This window comes from Sorex araneus, chromosome X (assembly GCF_027595985.1).
Source record: "Sorex araneus isolate mSorAra2 chromosome X, mSorAra2.pri, whole genome shotgun sequence".
NCBI lineage: Eukaryota > Metazoa > Chordata > Mammalia > Eulipotyphla > Soricidae > Sorex > Sorex araneus.
Window position 1 is genome coordinate 101,917,058 of NC_073313.1, and position 26,159 is coordinate 101,943,216.

The window sequence follows — 26,159 nt, forward strand, 5'->3', positions numbered from 1 at the left end:
TTAGTTAGAACTATGGATTGCATTTTGGATTATATACATATATATTTATACAGACCTGATGGTCTTGTCAATGAAAATGCTCATAATCTGAAAATAGAATTAGAGTAATAACAATAACAAAATAATTAGTGCTTATACTTTGCCAAGTGGTTTTAGCATGTTTTACACTATATTTGATTTACATGTGTTACTTTATTTAATATTTGTAGTTTCCCTATTGATAAAATTATTATCACTACATTTTTTAAATAAAGAAATTGAGACTTAGAACAATGAAGAAACATGTTGATGAATGTACAACTGGAATTCAAACAGAACTATTTGAGTATGGAACTTATATTCTTAATCACCTCACTCCCAATTTCAAGATTAGGACTTTGAAGATAGAAAGATGTTGATATTCACCTGGGATGGGAAGGACTCCGGGAAGTGAGTTGTCCTAAGCTTTCCAATTACAAATAGGACTCCAAAGGGTCAAAGTTTATATTTAATTTACCATTGTATTCTACCCAGAGTGTGATTCATGCGCACAGAACCAGCAGTGACCACTGCCAGTTTTGGACCCTATTCAAATAAATAAAATATATATACCTGTTTTTAACCACAGAGAGACATGAGTATCTTTGCAAAGGAGAAAAATTGAGGAAAGTCCAGATTCCCTACAGATTATTAGAAAGATGTCTAGATATTTCAAAAATAGTTTCTAGGGGAAACATGGAAAGTTGTGCCTTAAAGGATTCAAGTTATGTATCAGTGCAAAGGTACAATGATTAGTGGGTATTACAAAGTTGGATTATAATTCTGTGGCAGGGAAACAGGAAGTATTTTTGCACCCATAGGATGGAAATCAAATAGAAGAAATGAAATTTAAGAACAAGACTTTATTAAAAGAGAAGCAGCACGCAGGATATTAACATGTTTATTTCTATTCCATTAGGAGAGTTTCATGAGTTTCTTATAATCAACTTTTATTGTATTTAAAGCCGAACAAAATTTATTCATGAATTTTCTGAGTACTTTGAGTTTTCTTTCCACCAAGACCTTGGTTTTACATCTTCTAGTTCCTTATATCCGTGATCTTGGATTCTTCTGGTATTTACAGGTGTGAAGTCACTTCCCGAAAAGTGCTTCAAAGTGTCAGCTAAATGGCAAAGTGGGAGGCTTTATGCTGCGAGGTAGTTAGTTCTCTGTCTCAGCTGCACAGCTGATTTGTATGTAAACATCAGAATCAGAATAAATATTTAAGTTAGTCTGGTGTTTTTGCCATGATGAATGGGTAATGGGTTTGGAATCACATAAAAGTAACCATGAGCGCATATCAAACAGATAAATAAAAAGTACCTGTGATGATATCCTGTAAGTGGAATGTGCATACTTCTGTGAATATATTAGGGTAAAACTACAAGGCAAATATATAGTTGGAAACATGTTACTTCAAGAGGCTTGTTCAATAAGTGTTTTTGTGTGTGTGTCCTATGATTCCAATTCAGCAACTGTGACAAGTAACAATTGGGACAGAATGTTGGAATGGAAGAGAGCTTTAAACTCTGGTACTGTTCTTATGGAGAAACCATGCCATACAATAAACTGTTGAAGTTAAGTCCCTTCAGCCAGACCTGTGTTCAGTAAAACCTCCAAGTTGGTAAAGTTTAGTAGTCACAGGGCTATCATATAATTTTTAGAGACCAATTTGTAATTCCTAAAATTCCTAAAAGAGGAATTACAAATTGAGGGCAATATTTGGGTAAGTCTTTGGCAGATTGTTCTTGTCTCATATTAACTGTTTTGAGATTTGACCTATGCATTTCAATGGTTTTTCATTTAAACTCTAAGAATTAAGTTAGGGATTGCTGTGATAGTATAGCTGGTAGGGTGCTTGCCTTGCATACGGCCCACCTGGGTTGGACCCCAGGAACCTCCACATGGTGCGGCTGTGAGTCTGCCAGCAGTGAGAGCTGAGAATGCAAGGTGTGGCCCAAAAACTAAAAACTAAAAAAAAAAAGGGTTTGGGGCTACACCCAGGAATGCTCAGGGCTTATTCCTGGCTCTGTGCTCGGGTATCGCTCTTGCTGGGCTCAAAGAATATGGAGTGCTGGAGTTCTAACTCAGGCTGGTTCCTGCAAGTCAAGCATCCTACCTGCTCTGCTCTCTCTCCAGTCCAAAGGTATGATACTATTGTATGCCCACTAGGAAAGAGGTTATGAGAAGTTTGGGGACAGAAGACAAGCAGTATAGTAAGTCTAATAATACTGGCGATTTAAGGAAGAGCTGCACAAATAATGGAGCAAAGAGTCTAGAAGAATGAGGTTTAATAACAGATCAAGGTAAGATTGTCAACAGGATAACTTTGTGAAAGATAGATTGGTTGAATCAGGGTGGTCAGCCATAAGTTTCTTTTGAACAAAATAAGTCTTACACACCTGCTCAAATTAGTGTGGCATGGGCTTCTTGGGAACTACACATGTTTAGTGGTTTGAAGTAATGTGTGACTAGATTATGGTTAACCAATTACTGAATATTATCTTTCTCTGAGTAGTCCATTAGCACCAATTTTTGACAAGCAGGGCTGGAGGTTTGACGGAGACATGATCCAGGTTTTGGGAATGTTTCCAAGTGAAAAACATTCTCTGTGCTGGATGATTACTATAGTGGAGTATACAGAATATAATGAATAACCTCTAAGTTACTGGATTTTACTTGCTCACATAGCGCAGAGTAAGAAACCAAAAGTTAAGAAATTAAACAAAGTGTCCAAGATCATAGAACTTAGGGTAAATGAATTCCAAATATTGACCCAGTGTTGTTTTGATCCAAAGTCAGTTTGCATTTTCATCCATATTGCTATATTAGTTGTCTCCAGAGGAGTGGTATTGACCTGAAAAAAGACATTTTCCCATGCCACATTTTAAAAAAACAACCAAACAAGAGAGCCTCTACTGGATACAAAGAATTCTTTACAAGGCTAGATCCTAGCTGCTTAACTGTGGATCATGACCTCATCTGGGGTCATGTTACTGAATGTGGGACTGTGAAAAAATTGGCAACAGCAAAAGGTTTCTGTCAACAACCAAATGGAGGTGTTTCTTGCAGTGTTCATCAGTGTTGCATTTCTCTGTGAAAAGGTGTCAGGATTAAACAGAAAGTTAAAGGTCTGGACTAATCAGAACTTGAAAAGCAATTGGAAACTGTATCTATCCTCAACAATAGGTAGATTCAAGCTTGTTTTCACCAGGAGTTACTTTCTAGTATCTCTACTCCCTATTTTTTTTTCTTCGTGGTATGGGAAACAGGGTTGGAAAAAAACAAAGCAATGTGCAGGGAAATTTAAAATGGTTACTGCTAATTATATATGGATTTACTCTCCCAAATGCCATAGGATACACCATTTGTCTTTGAATAAAGTGAGTGTGTGAGCTCATTTGCCTGCCTCCCACCCCCACCAGTGCTATGTGAAAAAGAAACAGCTTAGTTTTCACTTTACTTTCCTCTCAAAATACCCAGAGGAACTATATTTTTGTTTAATAACCTTCAGAATTATTCCTTAGAAATCTGAAGCTATCAGAGTCAGAAGCAATGCGAAAATAATTGTGGATTATTATTGTATGACGATAGTGGCAGCTGGGCTTTTTTTTTCTTTTCTGTTCAAACTTTCTTTTTCATTTTCCCAGAAACCTTATATCCCAAGGTTTAACTCAGAAGCAAATCTCATATAGGTGATAAACCTTGCCAGACATAGTATGTAATGTGATTTCAGACAGACCCTTAACTGTTCTTTGTCAAGACCCAAGGGAACAAAGCAGCCTAGTAGCTAGTTGCCCCGTATAGCATTACTTTTATTTACTCTTTAATAAAACTTGTGGGTAGTTCGTTACATTTGGATGTAAAGGAAGCATAACCCATAAATTCTTAAATATTATGCCTATGAACTTACATGCCAATTTTTCAGTGTGTTTGTGTCAGGACTTTTTTATCATAAAAGAAAAAAAATATTATGCTAAAACATGATAAATGGATACACAATTACCAAATCATTTTAGACACATGTACATGCATCTATGGAATTGGGGACTGAGAGTCAACACAGATTCTACCTTGTCATCTGTGTTTAGCATTTTCTAATTATTAAATTTTATAGCTGGAGGGATAGTACAGCAAGTGGGGCACTTTCCTCGCATGCAGCTGACTCGGTTCATCCCAAAGTACTCCATCTGTTCCCCTGATCCCTGCTACAGTGATCCCTGAGTGCAGAGCCTGGTTTAGGCCCTGAGCATTGTTGGTTGTGCCTCCCCAAAGTATTTTAAAAAAAATTTTCTTTTTGCTTTTTGGGTCTACACCTGGTGATGCACAGGGCTTACTTCTGGCTCATGCACTCACAGAAATTACTCCTGGCAGTGCTCAGGGGACCATATGGGATGCTGGGAATCAAACCCGGGTCGGCCGCATGCAAGACAAACACCCTACCCGCTGTGCTATCACTCCAGCCCCCCCCCAAATTATTTTTATTTTTATTAATTTCTCTGATTTGGGGGACATATCTGTTCTTACTTGGGAGCTAATCCTGTCTTTGTGATTGGAGTCTAGTTGTATACATGTGAAGCTAGGACTAAAACCTGGACCTCCTCGTGCCAAGCATGTACTCAGACCACTGAGGTATCATTTTAGGTCTTAAAATTTGTGTGTGTTTGTTTGTATGTGTGTCTTAGCCAGATTTTTTTTCAAGAGCTTGACATATGCAAAGCTTGTGGTTTACCACTGAGCCACATCACTGTATGGATGCCACCTTTATGTGAATGTTTGGGTTTGTGTATAGAGTTATGAGGGGGTGAGGAGGAGAAGTTGAGAATATGTTATATATACCATTGTGAGAAAACGTCTTTCAACTATTATCACAATATTTTCCTTATTTTTTCTTTACCAAAAAACTCCAAATTTTGATGAAAAAATTAAATATTGTTTCACTATTTAGTACCTCTTCCTAGCCATTACACACCTCCACTGATTATATGACCTCCACTTTAGTTGAACTTATGTCATGAGTTATAGACAAACTGGAAAAATATATAAAATATAGTTGGAGAAAAATTCCAAAATGTAGTGCTACCTCCATGAACTCATCCATATTTGGCTAGTGTTTTATCCTCACCGAATTGCTTTTGCTTTTGATTTTGTTTCTTTGGGGCCACACCTGGGGGTGCTCAGGGCATACTCCTAACTCTGTGCTAAGGGATCACTCTAAGTGGGACTTGGGATGCTAGGAATTAACCCAGGTTGGTTGTGTATAAGACAAGCACCTTAGCTATGTGTTAACAGTGACTCTACCCCTTACTGTAAAAGTGGCACATTTCCTTTCTGGGGAAAGTCCTATTTCAGTAGCAAGACTCCCTTACACTTTCACCAGAGAGTATAATAGTTCGCTTCAAAACCCAAATCTTACACTATGGCCATGTTTCACTCAACTAAGCAATATGAGGTTAATTTTTCATTATGTTACTAAAACAAAGTATGTCCTCATTTTATCCATATATCTTTCTAGAGAATACCTTAAGCTAAATTTTGTAGAACATTATAGAACCCAAGCATCATCGGGCATGGCCCCAGAGGCCAGGTACTCAGGCACACACTGTTTTCTTTTTTGTGCGGGTCTGTTAAAACTAGCTTTTAAAAATATTGCTGTGACAATTGAAACGGATACATATTTGCGATACATTATGGTCTGTAAAGTATTTTCATATATATTTTGAACTAAAAAGATTATAAAATATGAAAATACAAATTTACCAGTAGTGAGATTCAATGATGTGGCTTCTCACACAGCTTACATGTAAATGTATTCTCTGCAGGAATGCAAGCCCAAAATGTGGAGAAGCATAATAATACAGAAAGGAAATGCTCTTCTAATCCAAGAAGTTCAAGAAGAAGATGGAGGAAATTATACTTGTGAACTTAAGTATGAAGGAAAGCTCATAAGACGAACAACTGAACTGAAAGTTACAGGTAAGAATTTGTTCTCCCAAGTTGTGACAGATAAAATTTTAAGTATAATTTTGAATGGGAAGAAAGAGTTTCCAAAATTAAAAGGGAACTTGCTGTGAAGTTACAATTGGTTGTAAATGAAATAGTTTGGTAGCTCACTATTAATGGTTGCACTTGTACTGATCGTAAATATTATATATATAAATATATTTATGGAATATAAAAAGTTAGCTTAGAGAACAAGGGCCCAGATTGGCTGTGTTTCATATCTCTTTTTTTTTTATAAAGGTTCTCAGCTTTCACAAATAGTATTTTAACCAAGTGTTAAGGCATTTGTTAAGGAATATATTCTTTCTGTATCTTTTTGTTTAGGTGACCTACTTAGGTAGTATTAAACTAAGTCTCTTAATAATGATGTTTGCTGATTGAGTTTATTTTTATAAATCATCACTGTCACTGTCATCCCATTACTCATTGGTTTGCTCGAGTGGGCACCAGTAATGTCTCCATCTTGAGACTTGTTACTGTTTTTGGCATATGGAGTACGCCAGGGGTAGCTTGCCAGGCTTTACTGTGCGGGCGAGATACTCTCTGTGGCTTGCCAGGCTCTCCGAGAGAGGCAGAGGAATCGAATCCTGCAACTGTGCTTATCGCTCTAGCCCTAATGATCCCTAATTTTGTTTCTATTTGGTTTCATCTTTTTCCAATTTTCTGAATATAAAAAAATTAGTAAAAATGCATTTTCTTTGAGGTTTTAAACGTTTTAAAATTTAAAATCACATGCATATATATTTATATATATTTACCTTAATATATGATTCTATTACATGACAGCTTTACTTTTTTGTCTGAATTTGTAGCAAAACTTCTATGAAAATGTAAATTATGCTTTTGATTGGGATTGCAATTTTTTTTCCCCATGAGCTTTCAAAATAACTAACATGTTGGGCCAATCCCAAGTAACAAAGTTCTGCTTTTGATTCACTATGGATTTTCACAAAATAGCCTTCCTGCCTCTTTCAGGCAGAAGAGTCAATCATATGCAATTATGCACCATTAATAAGTGTCCTGACAGTGCACAAATCCTTGTAGTATCATCACTTTGACCACAATCACACAATATTTATCAGATGCTAAGAAGGCAACTTCCTTTTAGGAATCATTTGCTAATGTTTGTACCATTATAATTTTGGCATAAGTTTGAAGTTGAACCAGAATAAAGTAAACGCCAAACCTTTTTTATACTACCAACTATTTGGTTATGTTAATAACATATTTTCTTTGTTAGATTCTTTTTAGGTTTTGGAATAACAGAATTAGAGCTATTTATTTTGTGGTTTTTATAACATATAACACTTTTAAAGTATAGTTGAAATATAAATATTTCACCTGGACAGTATCTCCTAGAGGTTCTCAAATTTTATTTATTTATTTATTTATTTATTTATTTATTTTAATGTGCATCAGAATCATGTGAAAGAACCCAAAGTAAGAATGAGATACTTACAAGGTTATTTTATTACTGTAATTCTAAAATTTATAAATCTGAGAAGTACTTATTCAGTAAAACAACTGTTCTGTTAAAGATATAGCCTCTAACTTTAAATAGATCAGTTATAAAAAGATGTAATTATTCAAATGTGAATAATTGGAAATTAATATCAGATTGTTTTCCCATATAAAGGATTTCATAGGATTCCTTAAATAGCCAGCTTTTGTACTACATAAAATAGGGGTTTGATTTGATTTAAGGATAACATTTTTGAAACACTTTAATGTGTAAATCACATCAATCACACGTGAGTTATTATGAAAATTTTTTGTGTTCCTTTGGAAACTGTAGAATAGGAAGGGGGTTTCCAACAAATAGTTAATTGCAAGAGACTCTTTTTTGGCACTTTTCAAATATGCCAACAACCAAGAGTTTATTCCCTACAGCATTTTTTTGAGAAGTATTTTATTTTTTAATTATCACATTTTTCAAGCACTGTTGTTTACAGAGTTATTCATAGCTGAGTTTTAGACATACAATAATGCAGCACCAATTCTAACCCCAAGTATGAACTTCCTACCCAAAACATTACCAGATTCACTCCCATAATTCCCCCTGCCATCCCACACAACCTGCGCTCTTGACAGGCACCTTTCTAAGTTTGCTTGTTAAAATTTGGGTCTCTTGATCTCAGTGTTGTTGACTCTGTGGTTTAGATATTTATCTCCATCATTTCTTGAGGTATTTACTATTTTAAAGATATTCCCCCCTTATTCTCCTATTTAATTTTCAATAGCAGACAGATTGAAGTTATTATCATTGTTGTTGTTGTTATTATTGTTATGTTATTATTGTCATCCTTTTGGGTTTCTTTTTGGGAAATGCCCAGCTGTGGTTTACTCCTAGATCTGTGCTCAAAGATCACTCCTGTCCAGGCTCAAGGAACCCTATGGGGTGTCTGAGATTGAACCCAGGTTGACTCTGTGAAAGGCAAGCACCTTATCTGCTATACTCTCTCTTCAGCCCTAGCTATTTAAAGTTATAAAAACAGAAGATAAAACTATTTAGGTGGTTCTGAGAATATTGAACAGGTGGTAATGAATAGAACAGATAAGCAGTGGAAACGGGTGGGCAAAGTAGTTTAACTGGACTCCCAATGCATTCAAGGAGAATGTCTGTCTTGAGAAGGTCAAAGATGTACATAAACAAATTCTAGGAGTTCCTCAAATGAACACAAGCAGAGAGCCAGCACTAATTAACTGTATTTGGAAAATAATTCACCATTCACCTGGTAAATCAATTACAAATGCAGGCTTTCATGGAGCTTCCTAGAAATATGCATTGACTATTTAGAAGAGAAAAAAACACCTGTATTCTGATGAATTTGCAAATAATACACCTCCTCTTAATTATAGCATGCAGCTTTAAAAATTCTTATTTGTGACTCAAAAGTCATTAGGTATTGCTTAATTTATTGGCATGAGAATGCTATGAATAGGAAGAGAGATATATCACATGGATATATTTCATAGATTTGCAACTTGGATACTGTTATGCAATAGAAGGTAAGCAATTTTACCATATAAAGCTTGACTATTGTGTCAGTAGAAATTTGGATCTCTATTTGGTGAAGATGTTAAAATTGTGGCTTTAGTAAATCCTTTAAATTTCTCTTTACAAAACTAAAGGAAACTATAATGCATCACTGCAAGATTGTTTGTTAGAATAATTTTCTCTTGTATAGGAAAGGCAGGTGTTCATTGACAGAATAAGCAATTTTGCATCTGGTTTGAAAAGAGACTTTTGTGGCCCTGGCTCTTTGTCTTCTAATGCTGCTAAACTGAAGTAAAACTGTACTTAGGAAACAATGTTGGAACACATATATATATAACATACACTTACACACATGCACACACATATATGTGTATATATATATACATATATACATATATATATTAGAGACTTGGGGGAATAAACAGAGAAACTCCAAGTAAGGATAATACAACTAAAATGATCTCTAAGTCAATGTGTATGTAATAATCATGAGAGTAACTTTCATGATAAAAGAGCTTAAACTCTGCTGAGAACTCACTGTATAGTGCGTATTATTTTTCATTAATTTTTAATTCATTTCTCAGACCAACCATATGACAGTAGGTATTGTCTCTTTAGAAAAGTGATCTGATGCATGCCTAATGCCATACACTTTGTAATTGGCTGTAATTGGCTGAGTATAGATATAAATCGAAGATTTTTTTATTGTAAAGTATAACTTTTTTAACCACAACTGCACATGTCCCATAGAATCTTATTTACTAAACATATATTACAAATATATATAGCATGCAAAAATAATATAGACCATAATAATGTCCGTCATTCCACTACAATGCCCTGTCATGTAGGTTTAATATTTATTCATCAGAAATTCCCTATGCAAATTCAGGAAATCACTGAAAATTATAAACTCTATCTTTTGGAGCCTAGTCCATAGCTCTCAGTGACAGTGTTAGGTAAATTCAGTAGCATGGGACAACAAAACTGAATTTAAGTTGAGAAGGTGTCTGGAAAAAATCATAATGAAGTGTCTTGCCAGGAAATGTATGAATGCAAAGAAGACAGAATTGGCTGAGCTTCATTTTGGTGCCATATGGTCCTGTTAGTATGAAAATACACATTGAGAAAAGAAATGGCTTCCAGTGAAGTTTGTTACAGTTATGACAGTAATTTCAGGCTAATGAAATGAAGCATTGGAGAGTGATCTAGTTAAACAATGTTAAATTGTTTGGTAAAGAGTAATCAACTCTGTAACCAGAAGCTCAGTGTCAAATTTTAATGTGTTTCTGAAAGCATACCAGTAAAGACATAATTATGTTCCCTTTAGAAATGTAAAACTTTAAATATGTTCCTTGGAATTGTTTCCCAAATTGTGTTCTGTGGGGCTCCATTCAAGAGATGCTAATAGCTTTTCTGGAAGAATGAAAGAAAAGGATTAGAGTGGAGAAGTTCTTTACTAATATGTTTTCAGAAAAAATGAAAGTTAGGGAGTTTTCTTTTGCAAAGCATCTCAGAGGATCATAATTTATATAATGATATAGCATGTCCTATAATTTGCTAAAAGAATAGGATATAATTTAGGATATTTGCTAAAGTTCTATGGCTATATACTTCTTGTACCACTTCCTGAGAGCATCTGAGGACACTAAATTTCCACAAAATAAACTAAGAACACTTAATCAAATGAAAACCTAGAGTCATTGACAGCCTGCTAATAATACTATCCTTAGAGTTTTGGTAAAATACTTAGTGGATATAAATAATTGTAACATGTTGTTACTCTTTTTTCTTGACTAGAATGTATGACTTCTTAAGAACAAAATTTTTCCAAATGCTGAGCATAGATTTCAGTACTCAAAGACTTTGTATACCTTGGATTATCTGGGTTTTACAACATTGAGGAGTGCTTAAGTCTGGTAGAAATTTTAAAAGCTTTGTGCTTGTGGAACTCTGTAATTTCAAAGAACTCCTACTTTTTAGATATCATTCTGTTTCTCATAGGGGATTATGACATCAACAGTAAAGTTTTTTATATTGTTGATATAGTACCACTGCTTCTGATACTGTAACTACTACTACTACTACTACTACTACTACTACTACTACTACTACTACTACTACTACTACTACTACTACTACTACTACTACTATACTACCGCTATCACCACCACCATAGTAGTTTGAATTGTGAAGCAGTGGAAATTATAACTCAATTTAAACCATAGATGGCTTTTGGGAAATGGAGTAACCCAGACTAGAGTCCTTATCTTTTATTTATGATTGCAATAAGTTTCTATCCTCCAACACTGCTTCCCTATCCATAATCCTTTAATCCTAGTTTATGGATCAGGAAGAGATGACATAAAAACAAAGCAGCTCTCCAAAGTTGGTCATTCAAGGACTCAAGTGCATGGATCCCTAATCACACAACCCAACTACTAGTTGATCTAATTACACTGACGGGTGCACTATTGATTATAATACCTCAGTAAGGTTATTGACAAATTGATCACTGTTTTGAGAAGAGCAGTTAGATCACAAAGCAAGCTGATCTCAAATGTTACAAAAAATGAAGAGCCCTAGTGTTAAAGCAACAACCTTGAAGCTGTCCAAAAGCAGTGAGATGTCAAGCACCAAAAGTAACAAATCATTGGCATTGGTTTTATCTCCTTCATGTTCTCACTGAGCAAACCAGTTAATAGGACCTGAAAGTCTGCGTCCTAATTGCTACATGATAATAAATCTTGTTGTTTATACCTTCTTGAGTCACTTAATGAAAAAATACCTTCAGTAGTCAATAATCCTTGGCCACATTAAGGAATTTTCACATGACTGATTATGTATTTCATAATACATTATTGCATGTGTTGAGATCTTATGACCAAACTGGCTTGTAGCAGATCCTTTACCTTTATTCCTAGGGCTTGTTCTCCATTCCAGGTGATTATATCCTTTCCTAGACTCTGCAAGTCACCCTGGATAATGTCTTATTTCTTTTGTGACTCTTTTACTTGTCTGAATTCCCTATACTTTGTGTAGTTTTATATTACTCATATCCTTTCTCTCTTCTGGCTAATATAACTCAGTGAGATTATAAAAATTCACAACCGATAATGTCCAAAAATGTTTTCCTTCTCAGCTGGCATATTTGCAATTTAATAGATATTTCAATTATGAAACTCATAAGCATGACTAATGGGTGGGAATTTCTGGCAGCTTTTCAGGGTTCATAGGGGACCTTTCCAAGAAAGTCACAATTCATACCCTGCAGGTTCTTGTTCCCTTTTGCAGCAAGGTCAACTCTACCTTGGGTAACAAGGAGAAAAATAAAAGCCTGCCTAGAATTAGTGGGAAGGAGTTCTGGGTTCAGTTTAAAGAGTGATTTACTCTTCTTATTTCACTATTTTTTCTTCTTGATTTAAATTTCCCTCCCTCTGTCTTAATATACGCCATAGGGCTATCTACTAACACTATTGATCACAGGTGGGGTCAAAACTATTTTCAGTCTCTCTCCTAAGAAAACGTTTGTGTCATGTTTTCAGGCCTAAACACTATTAACTGTCCCATCAGCAGTAAGACACTCTTCTTTTAGTGCAGAGTCAAGGACTGTGTGAACATTTATTCCTGTGGGTAAATTTTGCAAGTAGCTCTGCAGGAGACAAGCTTGGAGGGCTGATGGTGAGCAAGTTAGAGCACATGGCAGCAGGATATGACAAACGTGCCTGATCCAGGCCAGTTCCACTTCATTGACTCTCTTCCACCACCTGAGGTGATCATTGACTCCTTGGCTGACTTCTATGAGTATAGTTAGGCATGACGATAGGGGCTCTTGGGAAGAAGAGCATTGTAGCTCTTCGGCATATGTATGAAAAAGATCCATGGGGTTAGATCTTCCTGTTTCAATTATGTTTGTTTATAAGAGTGTCAAATACCATGCTCTTTCACAACCTGAAAGTAGTATTATTCACCTGAAAATATTCCTCAAATTCACCCTTCAAAAAGGAGTAAAAACTAGCAATTTTGTGTAGCAGGGGAGAACTCAATAATTAGATCCAGTAGAGTGTCCTTCCCAATTAGCCAAATTTCACAACAAACTTGGGATGGATTTTGATTCTTTTTTAATTTTTAAATTTCATTTTAATTATGTTAACTTTTATATTGAATCATCATGAATTACAAGATTATAACGATACATATTATTGAGTTTCAGACATACATTGTTCCAACACTATTCTCTTCACCATTGCCCACTACCCTTCACCAAAGTTCCCAGTTTCCCTCTTACCCTGATCCTGCCTCTGTGGCAAGCACATTTCACCTCCTACATTGTCCTAATGTTCCCTTCCATAACATCCCCCTCACCCCTGCCTAAGTGCCAATCTCCCTACTTAAGAACTTCTCTGTTCTTTGTTTCTATTGCCACTGGGCATTTAATATTCTATCACTATCACTGTCATCCCGTTGATCATCGATTTGCTCTAGCAGGCCCAATAATGTCTCCGCTCATCCTAGCCCTAAGATTTTAGCAGCTTTTCTTTACTTGTCCTTCCCAATGTTGCCTCATTAGAGGCTCTTCCAGGGTCAGGAAAATGAGATCCATCATTTCTACTGTATTTGGCATATGAATACACCACAGGGAGCTTGCCAGGCTCTCCTGTACAGGCAGGAATATCTTGGTAACTTGCCAGGTACTCTGAGAGGGAGAACTAGGCTATTAGATGTCTCGCCGCTGCCCATTTCCAGGAGCTTGGTTTTACAGTCTCTGGATGTTGGCTGTTGGTGGGATTACATGGTTACCAATTTTTGGGTGTGACTGCCTAGCTACTGTAAAATGGGGAATCTGGGCGGAAGAGGCCCAGTCCTGATCCGAGCAGTCTTGGAGATCTCAGCCCCGGGTCCCACACACCTGGGTTCCTCTGCTGGTTCCTTTATGCGTGAGGCTTGTCCAACCATGTGGAGAGTGTCCTTGAGCATGGCTGTGGCTGGGTTCTGGAGGTCTTCAGCTGCCAGGGCTCTGCTCAGGGCGAGGAGGGAGACTCAACCCACCCCCTCTGAGGGGCCCCAATGAAGACAGCGAGGCGCAGGGGCAAGATACTCTGTGCATTTAATATTACCAATTAAATATATTTTTTGATATGGGTTAGATTTTTATATGGGTTGGATCTTTGTTTTGTTTTGGAGGCCACAATCAGGTTTACTCTTGACCCTGTGCTCCAGGATCAATTCTGATGGTGATAGGACCATCTGTGGTATCTGATATCTAATCTGGGTCATATGTGAGCAAGGCACATGACTTCATTTCCCATTGTACTATTACTCTGGTCCCCACCAAATTCTTGGAAATTTGATATTATTCTTCTGTTTTATAAAATAATAAGTAGAGAACCATGAAGGATAATTTTGTTGATTGCACTACTAGTAAGTGGTGGAGCTGAAGTTGAACTCAAGTCTGTCTAAAACCTTTCACTTAAAATGACCTCTACAAACTACTGAATGACATCTTAAAATTGCTCAACAAAGGTGACACTACTTTTTTTTGCTTGCTAGCTTATTTCATACACCTTCACTCCTCTTTGGTGAGACACATTAGTTTTTCTATAAAGTTTTCAAAAATTAAACTCATCTCACAGTCACCTATTCCTTCTTTATTTCTTTTTTCATCTATTTCTTCTTTATTTCTTTCTTCTAAATGCACACTGTCCTAAATCTTCCTGAGATGGAACATTTTCACTATACTCACTGACAATAATATATGACTAATGATCTTAGATACTTCTTACATAGGTTTTATCTCACTAGTTAGTTTCCTTCAATATATCTTCTTCATAAATCAACTGGGTTTGCCTTAATATTTGGATTCATAAAATTATGGAGTAGAAGATAGTCTCTATGTTTTCACATATATATATATATCATTAAAGAATCCCAAATTTCTTTTGAGTAATTGTCATTTTATCTCCACTTTATAGAGCAGAAATTCATAGAAATGTTTATTTCTCAATATTCTATAGTCATGGGATGAGGATTCACATTATTTCCTCAAAGCTTGTGACTTTCCACTAGTAAATGCTTACAGAACTATAATCTGATTTAACAGAAAAACTTTTATTGTATGTGAAAGAATGACATGTTGCTGAGAATACCTAAATTTATTTCTAAGAAGTATATATAATTTGCATAAATATGTTTATATGCATATAGGACTTTTATCTAACCACACAAAATCTAATTGTAAGTTAAAACCCACTAAAAATTCTATTTCAGGGTCTCAGAGATATTACTGTAATTAGGGTGCATGCTGCAGGTCCCAGCACCACATGGTACCCTAGTCCTCACTGGCAGCAGCCCTGAAGGCAACACAGTACTGTGGATGTGACTCTGGAGATTCACAGCACTGCCTAGGTGTCCCAGGTATCTGTCACCACAGGGATTGAATAGCACCACATCCTTAGGCTCTTGCATTGAACCCCTCCGGACTGGTTGTCTGAGAATTGCCAGTGTGCCCCCCAGACCTCTTGAGCACCAAACTGGGAGTAAAAAAAGAAAAGGAAATTCGAAGTTTTTTCTGTTTTTGGGCTATGAAACTGGCAGTGCTCAAATCTGGCTCTTGACTGCTCAGGGATCACTCCGGCAGGCGTGGGGGTCCATATGCGATGGCAAGAGTCAATTTTGAGCTGGCTGCTTGCAAGGGAAGCATCCTACCCACTGTACTATTGGTATAGGCCCCAGGAAATCCTATTCCAATATTGCTTCAGAACCTGTAAACCATGATTCAAATCCTCAGTTTGATATTGGCTATATGAATTTGAGAGAATTAATGCATTGTTCTAAACTCCAGGTGTTTTTACATGCAAACAGAGATGCTGTTGCAGTGTCAATAAAAAAAAACAAAATATTAAAAATATATTTTAGACTGATGACAAGGAAGTAGTAGCTGATCATTAAATAATGCATATTATTATGAATACGACCATAATCTTTATTTTGTTTTAATTTTTGAAGGCTCCATGTTTATTCTTTTTTACTTATAGCATTGACCTTGAAGTCTGTGGTAAATTAATCATTCATTTAGTTAAAGAGACATGATTTTCAAAGTTATTGATAGTTGAGTCTTAGGTTTACAATATTCAATATTAATCCCAGAATCAGTGTCAACTTCTCTCCACCAGTGTTCCCATGTTCCCTCCCTTCCTCACTCCTCACAGCTTGCCACCTTGACAGGGATATTTCAAAGTTCAGTGATCTTTATTCTTACTACTGGAACATTTGAAAAGATCACCTCACAGCCATTTGTATTACAAGAAAGCTACCCAACAAATGATCTGAGACAAATTGCTAATTTTTATAGGCTTCTTCATTTACAGGGGTGAATTTTAAAAATTAGGAAGTTATCTAGTTGGTTATGAAAAAATACAAGCAAAGAGCTGTCACTGTTAGTATTTTAGAGAAAACTATTTCATTTAAGGGGATGCAATCATGTGGAATAATTTTTCAATTAAGGTGGTCAGAGCAAATATTGTCATCTTATAAATGAGCTTCTGCAGCCAGCAAGGCATTTTAATGATGTGTGAGCCATGAGCAAAATCTGCTGAGATGAAACTGAGGTAGAAATGAGTCCCAGGGACATGCATGTTAAGGAGAGTGGCCTTTTCTTTTTTTCAGCAATTCCTTGTGTCATTATAATTCATCACTGGTGCCTTATAAAGGCAGTTAAATAGCCTCCTTTGGCTGTCAAGTAGGAAAATAATTAATCAGTTCAAGTCCATAAATCATTTCTTGGGACTGGAAGCACTTTATATATAGCTAGAAATCTCTCTGTGATTTGGTACTGTGTTCTCATAGGGGTCCTATGGAACGACAGAGTAGCTACATATGTGGAAGCCTGAGAGATGAGCTGCATAAATACAAGTCTGCAGATGCAAAAGAGTTGATTCCTTGCTGAGTTATGTGACTTTTCTCCTCTTTGACTGATTAGGAAAAACACCCATTTATGTGTCTGGCATATAGAAGTTACTCAATATGTTTAAATACATTTAAATATTTATGTAATATGAATCTTTGCTTCAGAGCTGACTTATAGTGTTTAATAGCTGCCTTCAGGTATAATTTAAGAAACTGATATGGAAAGATAGTTGTAATGTTCAAAAGATATTGAAAAAATACCCTGAGTAGTTTGCTCAGCTTTGATAATCAATTTTGATAATAAATTTTGCTATAAACTCTGGCATAAAAACTGCATGATAATAATTGGGCTTTAATTTTAATTTTTTCCAATAAAAGTCCTTTAAAATAATAATTTAATCACCTATTCTCCCTTGATACTATAATTAAAATCTGCTAGCTTCTGTATAAACTATGTTTTATGGCAGTAAAAATGTCTTCATGAGGCTATTTAATATACCTCCTAACTAGCTTATGTGGTAAAAAGCATAGTTTGGAACCATAGTAAAGTATTTGTTATGTAACTTAGTGTTCATAAACCCTGGGTTCATGATTGTTTGTTGTTTTGAAATTCACTGACTTCTCAGTGTGCTGGATAGATAGGGTTAAATTTAAAAGATAAGGTATCCACCCTAACTAAATCTATAGTGTAATAGAAGGGAATAGAGGTTAAATAGATTTACATAAAATTAATATGTAATTAACAATTATGAAATAAATGATAAAATGGAATAAAAAGACTAAGAAATATGTGAATTCTTGAATTATATTGGACCATTGGGGATAACGTATTTGAAGTAAAATACTGTTAGTACTGGACACTGAAGGTTAAAAGAAAAGATGTCTCTAGACCAGATATATTATGCAGCAGATAACACACTTTCTCTGCATAGGGTTAACCCAGGTTCAATCCCCTGCTCCACATATGGTACACTGGGTAATGCTAGGAGTGATCCTTGAGCACAGAGTCAGAAGTAATACCTGAACACCACTGGGTGTGGCACAAAAACAAGCAAATCAAGGTCTCGGTGAGGAGCTGACCAAAAATATTTCAAGAGGAGAAATGAAAATTTTCTGAGGAAAGAGCACATGTTGATTTTGAGGTACCCAACACCTCACATTCTGATCGGTATGATTATCGTAAGGAGAAATGAGTAGACTGGGTGGTCAAATTAAGACCGGAATTTTAGGCAATGGACAGAACACACACTGTCCTACAGATTTTATTCTTTTTCCCTAAGAGCAGGGGAAAGCCACTGGATAATTTTAAGTAGAAAAAAATACTTATTCCTCCTGACTTACATAAAGCAAAACAAAATACATATTCCATGGTGAATTGATGGAAGAAGTCAAAGAAATTTATTAAGAGAAATTGAATTATCTCAAATAAAGATGATAGTGGATTGGATCATAGTGGTAATAGAGATATAAGATTATTTATAGACATAAGATATTTCATAGACATAAGATGTATTATAGACAAAGAAATAATTGAACTTTTCTGTTTATTTTTGTGACATACCCAGCTGTGCTCTGTGCTTCAGAACTACTGGAGGTTCTTGGAGAATCATATGGATTGCCTGGGATCAAACCCAGGTTAACCACATGCTAGATAAATATCTTACATGCTGTAATACCTGTCTAGCCCTCTGACGGGACATTTTCACCATGATTCATAGGTATTTGGTTTTAATTAGAGATGATAATGTCATTTCTGAAGATTGAGGAAGGCAAAATTTTGTGGCAAGTTTCAAGAATTCTCTTTTGGCCATTTTTACTTAAGGATACCCTTTAGATATTCTGGAGATGTTGAGCAGACAGTTGAATATATGGCTCTGGCATTCAGGGAGAAGCCTGACATAGAGATATAAATTTGAAGCTATTTGTCTGGCATGGTAAATAGGGTAGAATACAATAAAGTACTAAATTGAATGGCGCAACTGATTACTATAGGAGATCAATGCAAAATGTATCTCCTAGACTCTATGTTACATATTTTTGCTGGAATCATGACAGTATAAGAATGCTACTTATCATGATTTTTCTAAAACTCATCAAATTGTTAAATATCAAACATGATATTTATATCTGTATTTTTGCTGATGTGTAGGTATGACATCCTGCATCTTTCGAACATTTGAATCCCTCAAAGCTAGAGAAATATAAGTAAAGCCAAAATAATTTCATCACTAGTGTATATCCAGAGAACCATGTTAATCATATCACAAACATTTTGGGGATATTGTAACCATATCTAGCAGTTCTCAGAGGCAAATCCTTGCTCAGCATTAGGGTAATTGCTACAGGTAGTATGCTAGCAACCATGTGGTGCTGGAAATTGAAACTAAGCCATCAGCATACAGAGTATTTGCTGGCCAATGTCCCCAACCCACAAACACAGGCTGATTTAAATAAAGTTGACGTATAAGCTTGCTGTCATTTATTCTGAACCTGACTGTGTGCCTAAACTAGGTCTTTTACACCCTTTATATATCTTGTTCTGAACTTTTAATTTGATGTTGACGATTATCTGAAGGACAAATCCCTATGTGTGACACAATTAAAAATAATAAACCCTCATACATAATAAGTGATTAACAATATTATAATTTTCATCATCTCATATGAAGTACATTATTATTATGCTGGTGAGGGAGTTAAGAGTTAGCAAGGTAAAGTAATTCACCAAGCTTGTACAACTAATGCTGAACTTATTTTAAATGAATTCTAATTTCTCTGATTTCTAAGGCTGTGATTCATGGATTTTGAAATTTGATACCACTGAAGATAGGGGATTTCATTAGAAATCAATGGGAGGGAAAGTTAAATAGGGAAAAGAGACTTGATTATTGGAGGGTCCTGAATGTTAAGGAGAATAACACATTTTATTAGAATATTTGGAAATATGTACCATAGAAAAGCTCTAAATTTTTAATGATTAAAATAAGGTTCAGCTTTTAAGCATTTGGTACCAGTTTTCCAACAGAAATCTTTCACAGTTACATTTAAAATACATAGCTATTGGGCTGGAGCGAAAGTACAGCGGGTAGGGCGTTTTCCTTGCACGTGGCTGACCCGAGTTCAATTCCCCAGCATCCCATATGGTCCCCCAAGCACTGCCAGGAGTAATTCCTGAGTGCAGAGCCAGGAGTATCCCCTGAGCATCTTTGGATGTGACCCAAAAGGCAAAAAAAAGATACACAGCTATGCTCAGCATAAATTTGCAATCTTATTTGGTCTACTACCCTCTTTAGAGAAAAAGAAGATCTCTCAGTATTGCCTTAAATTTTTTCCTTCTTTTATTTTTTGAAGTAGTGTTTTGTAATTTTCCTTGTATAAGTCCTTCACCTCTTTAGTTAAGCTGATTCTGAGGTACTTAATTTTCTGAGGTACTATTGTGAACGGGATTTTTTTTAATGTCTCTTTCTTTTCTTTCATTATTTGTATATAGGAAAGTCATGGACTTTTGGGTGTTGATTTTGTAGCCTGCCTATTTAATATACAAACCATTGTTTCTAGTAGCTTTTCTTTGGAGTCTTTAGGGGTTTTTAAGTATAGTATCATATCTGTCTCATGAGCTGTGGGAGAAAGCAGCTGCTATAGAGAAGGGATAACTAAGACAATGATGGTTGGAGGAATCTTTTGGGATGGGAGATATGTGCTGAAAGTAGATAAAGGACCAAACGTGATAATCTCTCAATATCTGTATTGCAAACTATAATGCCCAAAAGTAGAGAGAAAGTAGGGTGAAAATTGTCTGCCATGGAGGCAGAGGGAGGAATGGAAAGGAGGGGGGTATACTGGGACATTGATGGTGGAGAATGTACACTGGTGGAGGGATGGGTGTTCGATCATTGTATGACCGAAACTCAAACATGAAAGCTTTGTAACTGTTTCTCATGGAGAAACATTTTCTCATGGTTATTCAAGAATTTTTTTTAAATCTACCTTCTTCCTCAAAGTGATATGAGCCCTGCACCGTTGGACCTGAGGCTATTATCATACCCTTAAATTGTTCCAGCACTACGCTGGGGCCAGTAAGCCTTACATCACTAGACAAATGATGGTGGCATAGATGTACATAGAATTAAATTAGGAAAGACTTAGTTTCAAATTTTTATTTTTAATTTTTTCTTTTTCTTTTTTATTTTGTGATTTGCAAAGTTGTTCATAATAGCGTTTCATAAGCATACAATGTTGCTGCTCCAAATCCCACCACAAGTATGAGCTTCCTTCCACCAATGTGCCCAGGTTTTCTCCCGCCCCCAGCTTTTCTTCTTAACAGACATATTTTTTAACTTGGTTTGTTGTAGTCTGGGTCCCATACTTACAATATTGTTTGCTCCATGATTTAGATAACTACAGATATCACACCTCAACACCCTTGATCAGCTATTTGTAAATTTGAGTGTTTAGAGTGTTTTTTTTTTTTTGCCACACTGTGTGATACTCAGGAGTTACTCCTGGTTCTGCACTCAGAAATTACTCTTGGCAGTGCTCGGTGAGCCATATGGGATGCCAGGGATCAAACCTGGGTCATTCAATTGCCTGCAATGAAATTGACCTACACACTCTACTATGTCTCTGGCTCTCAGATTATTTCTTTACTATTGAATAGCTCAGTGACCCTGGGCAAGTTATTGAGTTTATTTGAGCCTCCACTTTTATCTGTTTATATATTTTTACCTAGGATTCTTGCGAGAACTTGAGATCAGAGTACATTGTAGCTATTTTATCAATACCAGCACAAGTACATTCTAATGCTACCATTGTAATTATGATTATTATTTACAGTTATTTTTACCCAGACTTGTAGTTGTATAACTATTACTATAATTAAATTGATTATCAACTTGGTTGACTGCAAAAAAGAAAAGTGCTTTTTATAAATATAACATATGGCTCAAAAATATGGAATATGTGAGTACTTGGCTTGAGATTGGATAAAAAATCAATACTAGAACAAAACAACTTGTAAAACTGTGTTACAAACTTGAGAGATTTAACAACCTACTGAATAAAAAAAGTGTCTCAGTTTAATTATAGAAAATGTAACTTTGACATAATTTTTAAAAAATAATTTTATTAAACTAATTTATTAAAATGCCAAGTTAATCTTGTTGCTTTATATTTCTATTTCTTTAGCACAGTATTTGACATAAGAATGGCATTACATAATATTTATTGTTGAGTGAGAAAATTCGCTAAAGGTATAATTATGTATTATTTGCCTGACATTATTTCTGTAACATTATATTCAGCTTTTTACTTAAAATATATTTGAAATTTTACTGCTCAATAGTCAATGAGGATTTGGTGGTGAGCAAGATGGTATACATCTATATTACTATGTAAGGGGAGACACAGTGGTTAATTAGCACTGTAGCACTGTCGTTCCATTGTTCATTGATTTGCTCAAGTGGGAACCAGTAATGTCTCCATTATGAGACTTGTTTTTACTGTTTTGGGCATATGAATACACCACATACAGCTTGCCAGGCTCTGCCATGTGGGCGGGATACTCTCGGTAGCTTGCTGGGCAATCCAAGTGGGATGGAGGAATCGAACCCGCATGCAAGGCAAACGCCCTACCCACTCTGCTATTACTCCAGCCCAATCACACAAATACATATCAGGTTTTAATTATTAAATACTATCAGTAGAAGAGCTACATGAGCTAAAAGAAGTCACAGGGGTACAGATTTAATAAGAAAAGGCTAAGAGGAAGCAAGGAAGTATAGCATAGCATAAGTAAGAGACAGTAAGTTAGTATTAACTAGGAAAGGAGAGGATGGAAGAGCTTTACCAACAAACTCATCAACATATACTCCCTGGGGAGATCATGACGCCAGCAGGAAAAAAGTAAGACAAACTGCATTTAAATGGAGTAAAGTGAATGAGAAACAGACTAGAATAAGCTTCATCTAGACAGATGAATAAATGACAAATAGTGGACCTTAATGATTTCTTCTATATGCAAAGATTAACAGAAAGTGATTAATGTAATTATAAAGGAGAGTGTGGGAAGACATCAGCTGGTTTCAGTATGCAATATAAATTGATAGGGAGCCAGAATAAATGCACCTGCTCCAGTATAGGCTAAAGATGCTGATAATTTGAACAATGTAGAGCAAAGTAGCCAGATTTGAAAACTAATGAGAAGGAAAAGCAAATAGGTCTTGGTGACATTTTAGAAATAGAGTATTAAATAAATAGGTGTCTCTTAAGTGATGATTAGGTTTCTTGTGAAGGTGTACTTATTATAAAGTTCATTTGGGGAAGATGCATATATTACAATATTTATTTAGTCATATAGTTCTTTATGAACTCTGTAACAAGTATTATAGAGGTGTTGGGTAATCAGTTGAATAATTTATGGAAATTATTGTCTTTATGCTTAGAAACTCACAAGTAGTGTGGGATGGGGACAGAAAATCAACAGATAGTAATAAGGAATACAATAGTGTTTTATATCTTTTAATAGAAGGCTGCATATATGATGGAGGTGGAAGCCCAGTCGATGATGGATAACTTAGAGATTAGGTGGAGATCAGAATCACTGTGTGTCAATAGGGAAACCATGGAAAAAAGGGGTCACTGTGAAGTTGAATTATTTTGGATTTGGAATGCACCAATTTGTAGAATTTATTCATTTTGAAAGAAGAAAGATAACTTGTATCTCACTCCTCATCTCTATCCTATGATTGGTATAAGTAATATGGTGGTATATCCCAAGCTTATTAGTTAACAGGACATTTCTGAACTTATTTCTCCATTTCTGGAAAACCAGTCAGTTCTTCCCTCATTATAAGATACAATAGCTTCCTAAAAGTGATTTTTAAATAAAGTTGACATAAATTATGTATTGCTTTAAATAAACTGATCTTTTTTACTTAAATAAAAATGTTTTTACTTTATCCATGTGTCCAATTTGACTCTTCAACTTTGTTTTGGCAACATTTTTGTTTATTTAATTTTTATTTAAATAACTTCTGAATAGGTTTTCTATACACATTTATCATTAAATCAACTTAATTGAGAGGTAATTTATATTCAATAAAATTCACTTATAAATGAAAGGATTGTGACAAATAAGTGCATCCATGTAACTCTGAAAAGATGAAGTTAATTCTCTTCATCCTTGATCTACTTTTTCTCATTTGATCAGTTTTGGGAGAGCTCGTATTTAATGGCTTACTTGGAATATCAATGTGAGTTCATACTGGTAGGAAATTATTCTTTGTTTTTTACTTTAACTTAAAATTCATATATCCTAACTTTATGACAATATATGTGAGTATACAGATTACAAAATACTGATAACATCCTTATTTTACTGTGTTTCCTGAGGTTATGGTGATAATATTTTCAAAGAAGAAATCCAAGGAAAATTAACCTGTAGGAGTTACATAATAATGGAACTTTATCATTGCCAGTTAATAAATCATTCCCACATAAATTGTTTTTGCTATATATTAGCACTCACTTTTTCTTATTTTATTAAAACTGTCATTTTTAACTTTTGTAAGAGAAAAGTAGTTTTGCATGCAGCTGGCCCAGGTTCTGACCCTGGCACCACATATGGTCCTCTGAGCAAAGTTAGAATTGATCCTTGAACATAGATCCAGGTGTAATCCCCGAGCTCAGTCATGTAGGACCTCCAAACAAAGAATAGCAACAGCAGCAAATAATAATAAGAAAATTGATAAAGCCTTATTTTATTTTATTTTTTAATTTTATTGAATCACTGTGAGATTGTTATGAGCTTTCATGTTTGGGTTACAATCACACAATGATCAAACACCCATCCCTCCACCAATGCACATTACTTTAAACCTCTAATTTTACTGGAGATTAAAATATTCTAAAATAATGTGATAACTTGCTTGTGGTCAACAACCATTATATTCACCTGTCCAATTAAAAATATTAATTGACCATATATTATACACTGAGCATTGTTATAGGATATAAAAATATAGCAGCAGCTAATAAAACAGATTTTTTCATGGAACAATCATACATTCTACTGGGTGGGGATATGATAATGGAAAATAGATGATAAGCAAATAAGCAGTGTGTGTATGTGTATATGTGAATGAGAGAGGACACAGCCAAGATAGTAGAGACTTTTAATTATATTATAAAGAATTTTCAAAGATACAGAAAAAGTCTCATTGGAGGAGTTGATCATGCTGATATCTCAGGGACAATTATTCTATGCAGAGGGATATCAAATAAAGAGTACAGATACTTCCCTGAATTTTACTGGAACTGAGTATTTACAAACTAGAGGGGTTAATAGGAAACAATCAGTTTCTCCACTAACACTTAATAGACTTTCATTTTTCTATATGTCTTAGCTTAAACTTTGGGTTGCCTTTTCTGTGTAACTGATTATGGAGTCGGAGGGAGGGTGAGGTGTGGCAGTCTAGAAAAAACTTGACAACAATAAAATATTCTGAATGCTCAACCACCAAAAAAAAAGTAGTTAGAAATTAGTTTAAAATGAGACATGCAATGAATCCAAGGTACTCAACTAGCCCATGTTGCATTTTGGGTAAAAGGGGGTTGTAAGTAGAAAAAGGTTAAGAAGTCCTGATCTGTGTGAACCACCCAAGTTCATCAAAATTTAATTTTCTAACAGGAGCTTTTCTCTTTTGCTTAAGTGAAATTAGGTCGAGTGCTAGACACATGATTCTGGAGGGCCATCACTGAGCTCCACAGCTGGGCCCTTAGCTCCTCACAAAGGCCTTTTCTGCTTACTAAAAGCCCCCTTTAGATTGCATCAGAACCAAAGCCATTTTGAAATGTAATGAGTTATTATATTTTGTGCTGAGTCACTCCCCACTAAAGCCTCTTGAGAGTGAATTCACTGAAACCTTTGTGCAACATTTTATGTTTTAAAAATAAAGAAATGGCAATCTTACAGGGCAGCACATTAGTGATATATTTTTCAGTGATAAAAATCTTGCTTCTTTTAAACATTTGTTTACTCTTTATTAACTACTTGGCAGAAAGTTAAAGAAAATAAGAGTAAAACTTAGCATGAAGACCCTTGTCAGATAGAATCGTACTACTTTTTCAGATGTCATGGTTGATTTTTAGCATTTATGACTTGATCACAAAGTCATCAAAACCATATGCCACAATTCTCAAAAGTAGGCCCTAAGTTCTGTTAAAAGTTATTGCATAC

At 35.3% G+C, this 26,159-nt stretch overlaps 1 protein-coding gene across 1 annotated transcript in view; it reads left to right on the plus strand.

The window, feature by feature from the left end:
- Positions 1-26,159, plus strand: part of IL1RAPL2 (interleukin 1 receptor accessory protein like 2) — a 663,031-nt gene that overhangs the window by 59,347 nt on the left and 577,525 nt on the right. The window contains exon 4 of the mRNA XM_055121133.1: positions 5,841-5,994. Within this exon, the coding sequence (XP_054977108.1) occupies positions 5,841-5,994 (154 nt within the window). The remainder of the gene's footprint in view (positions 1-5,840; positions 5,995-26,159) is intronic.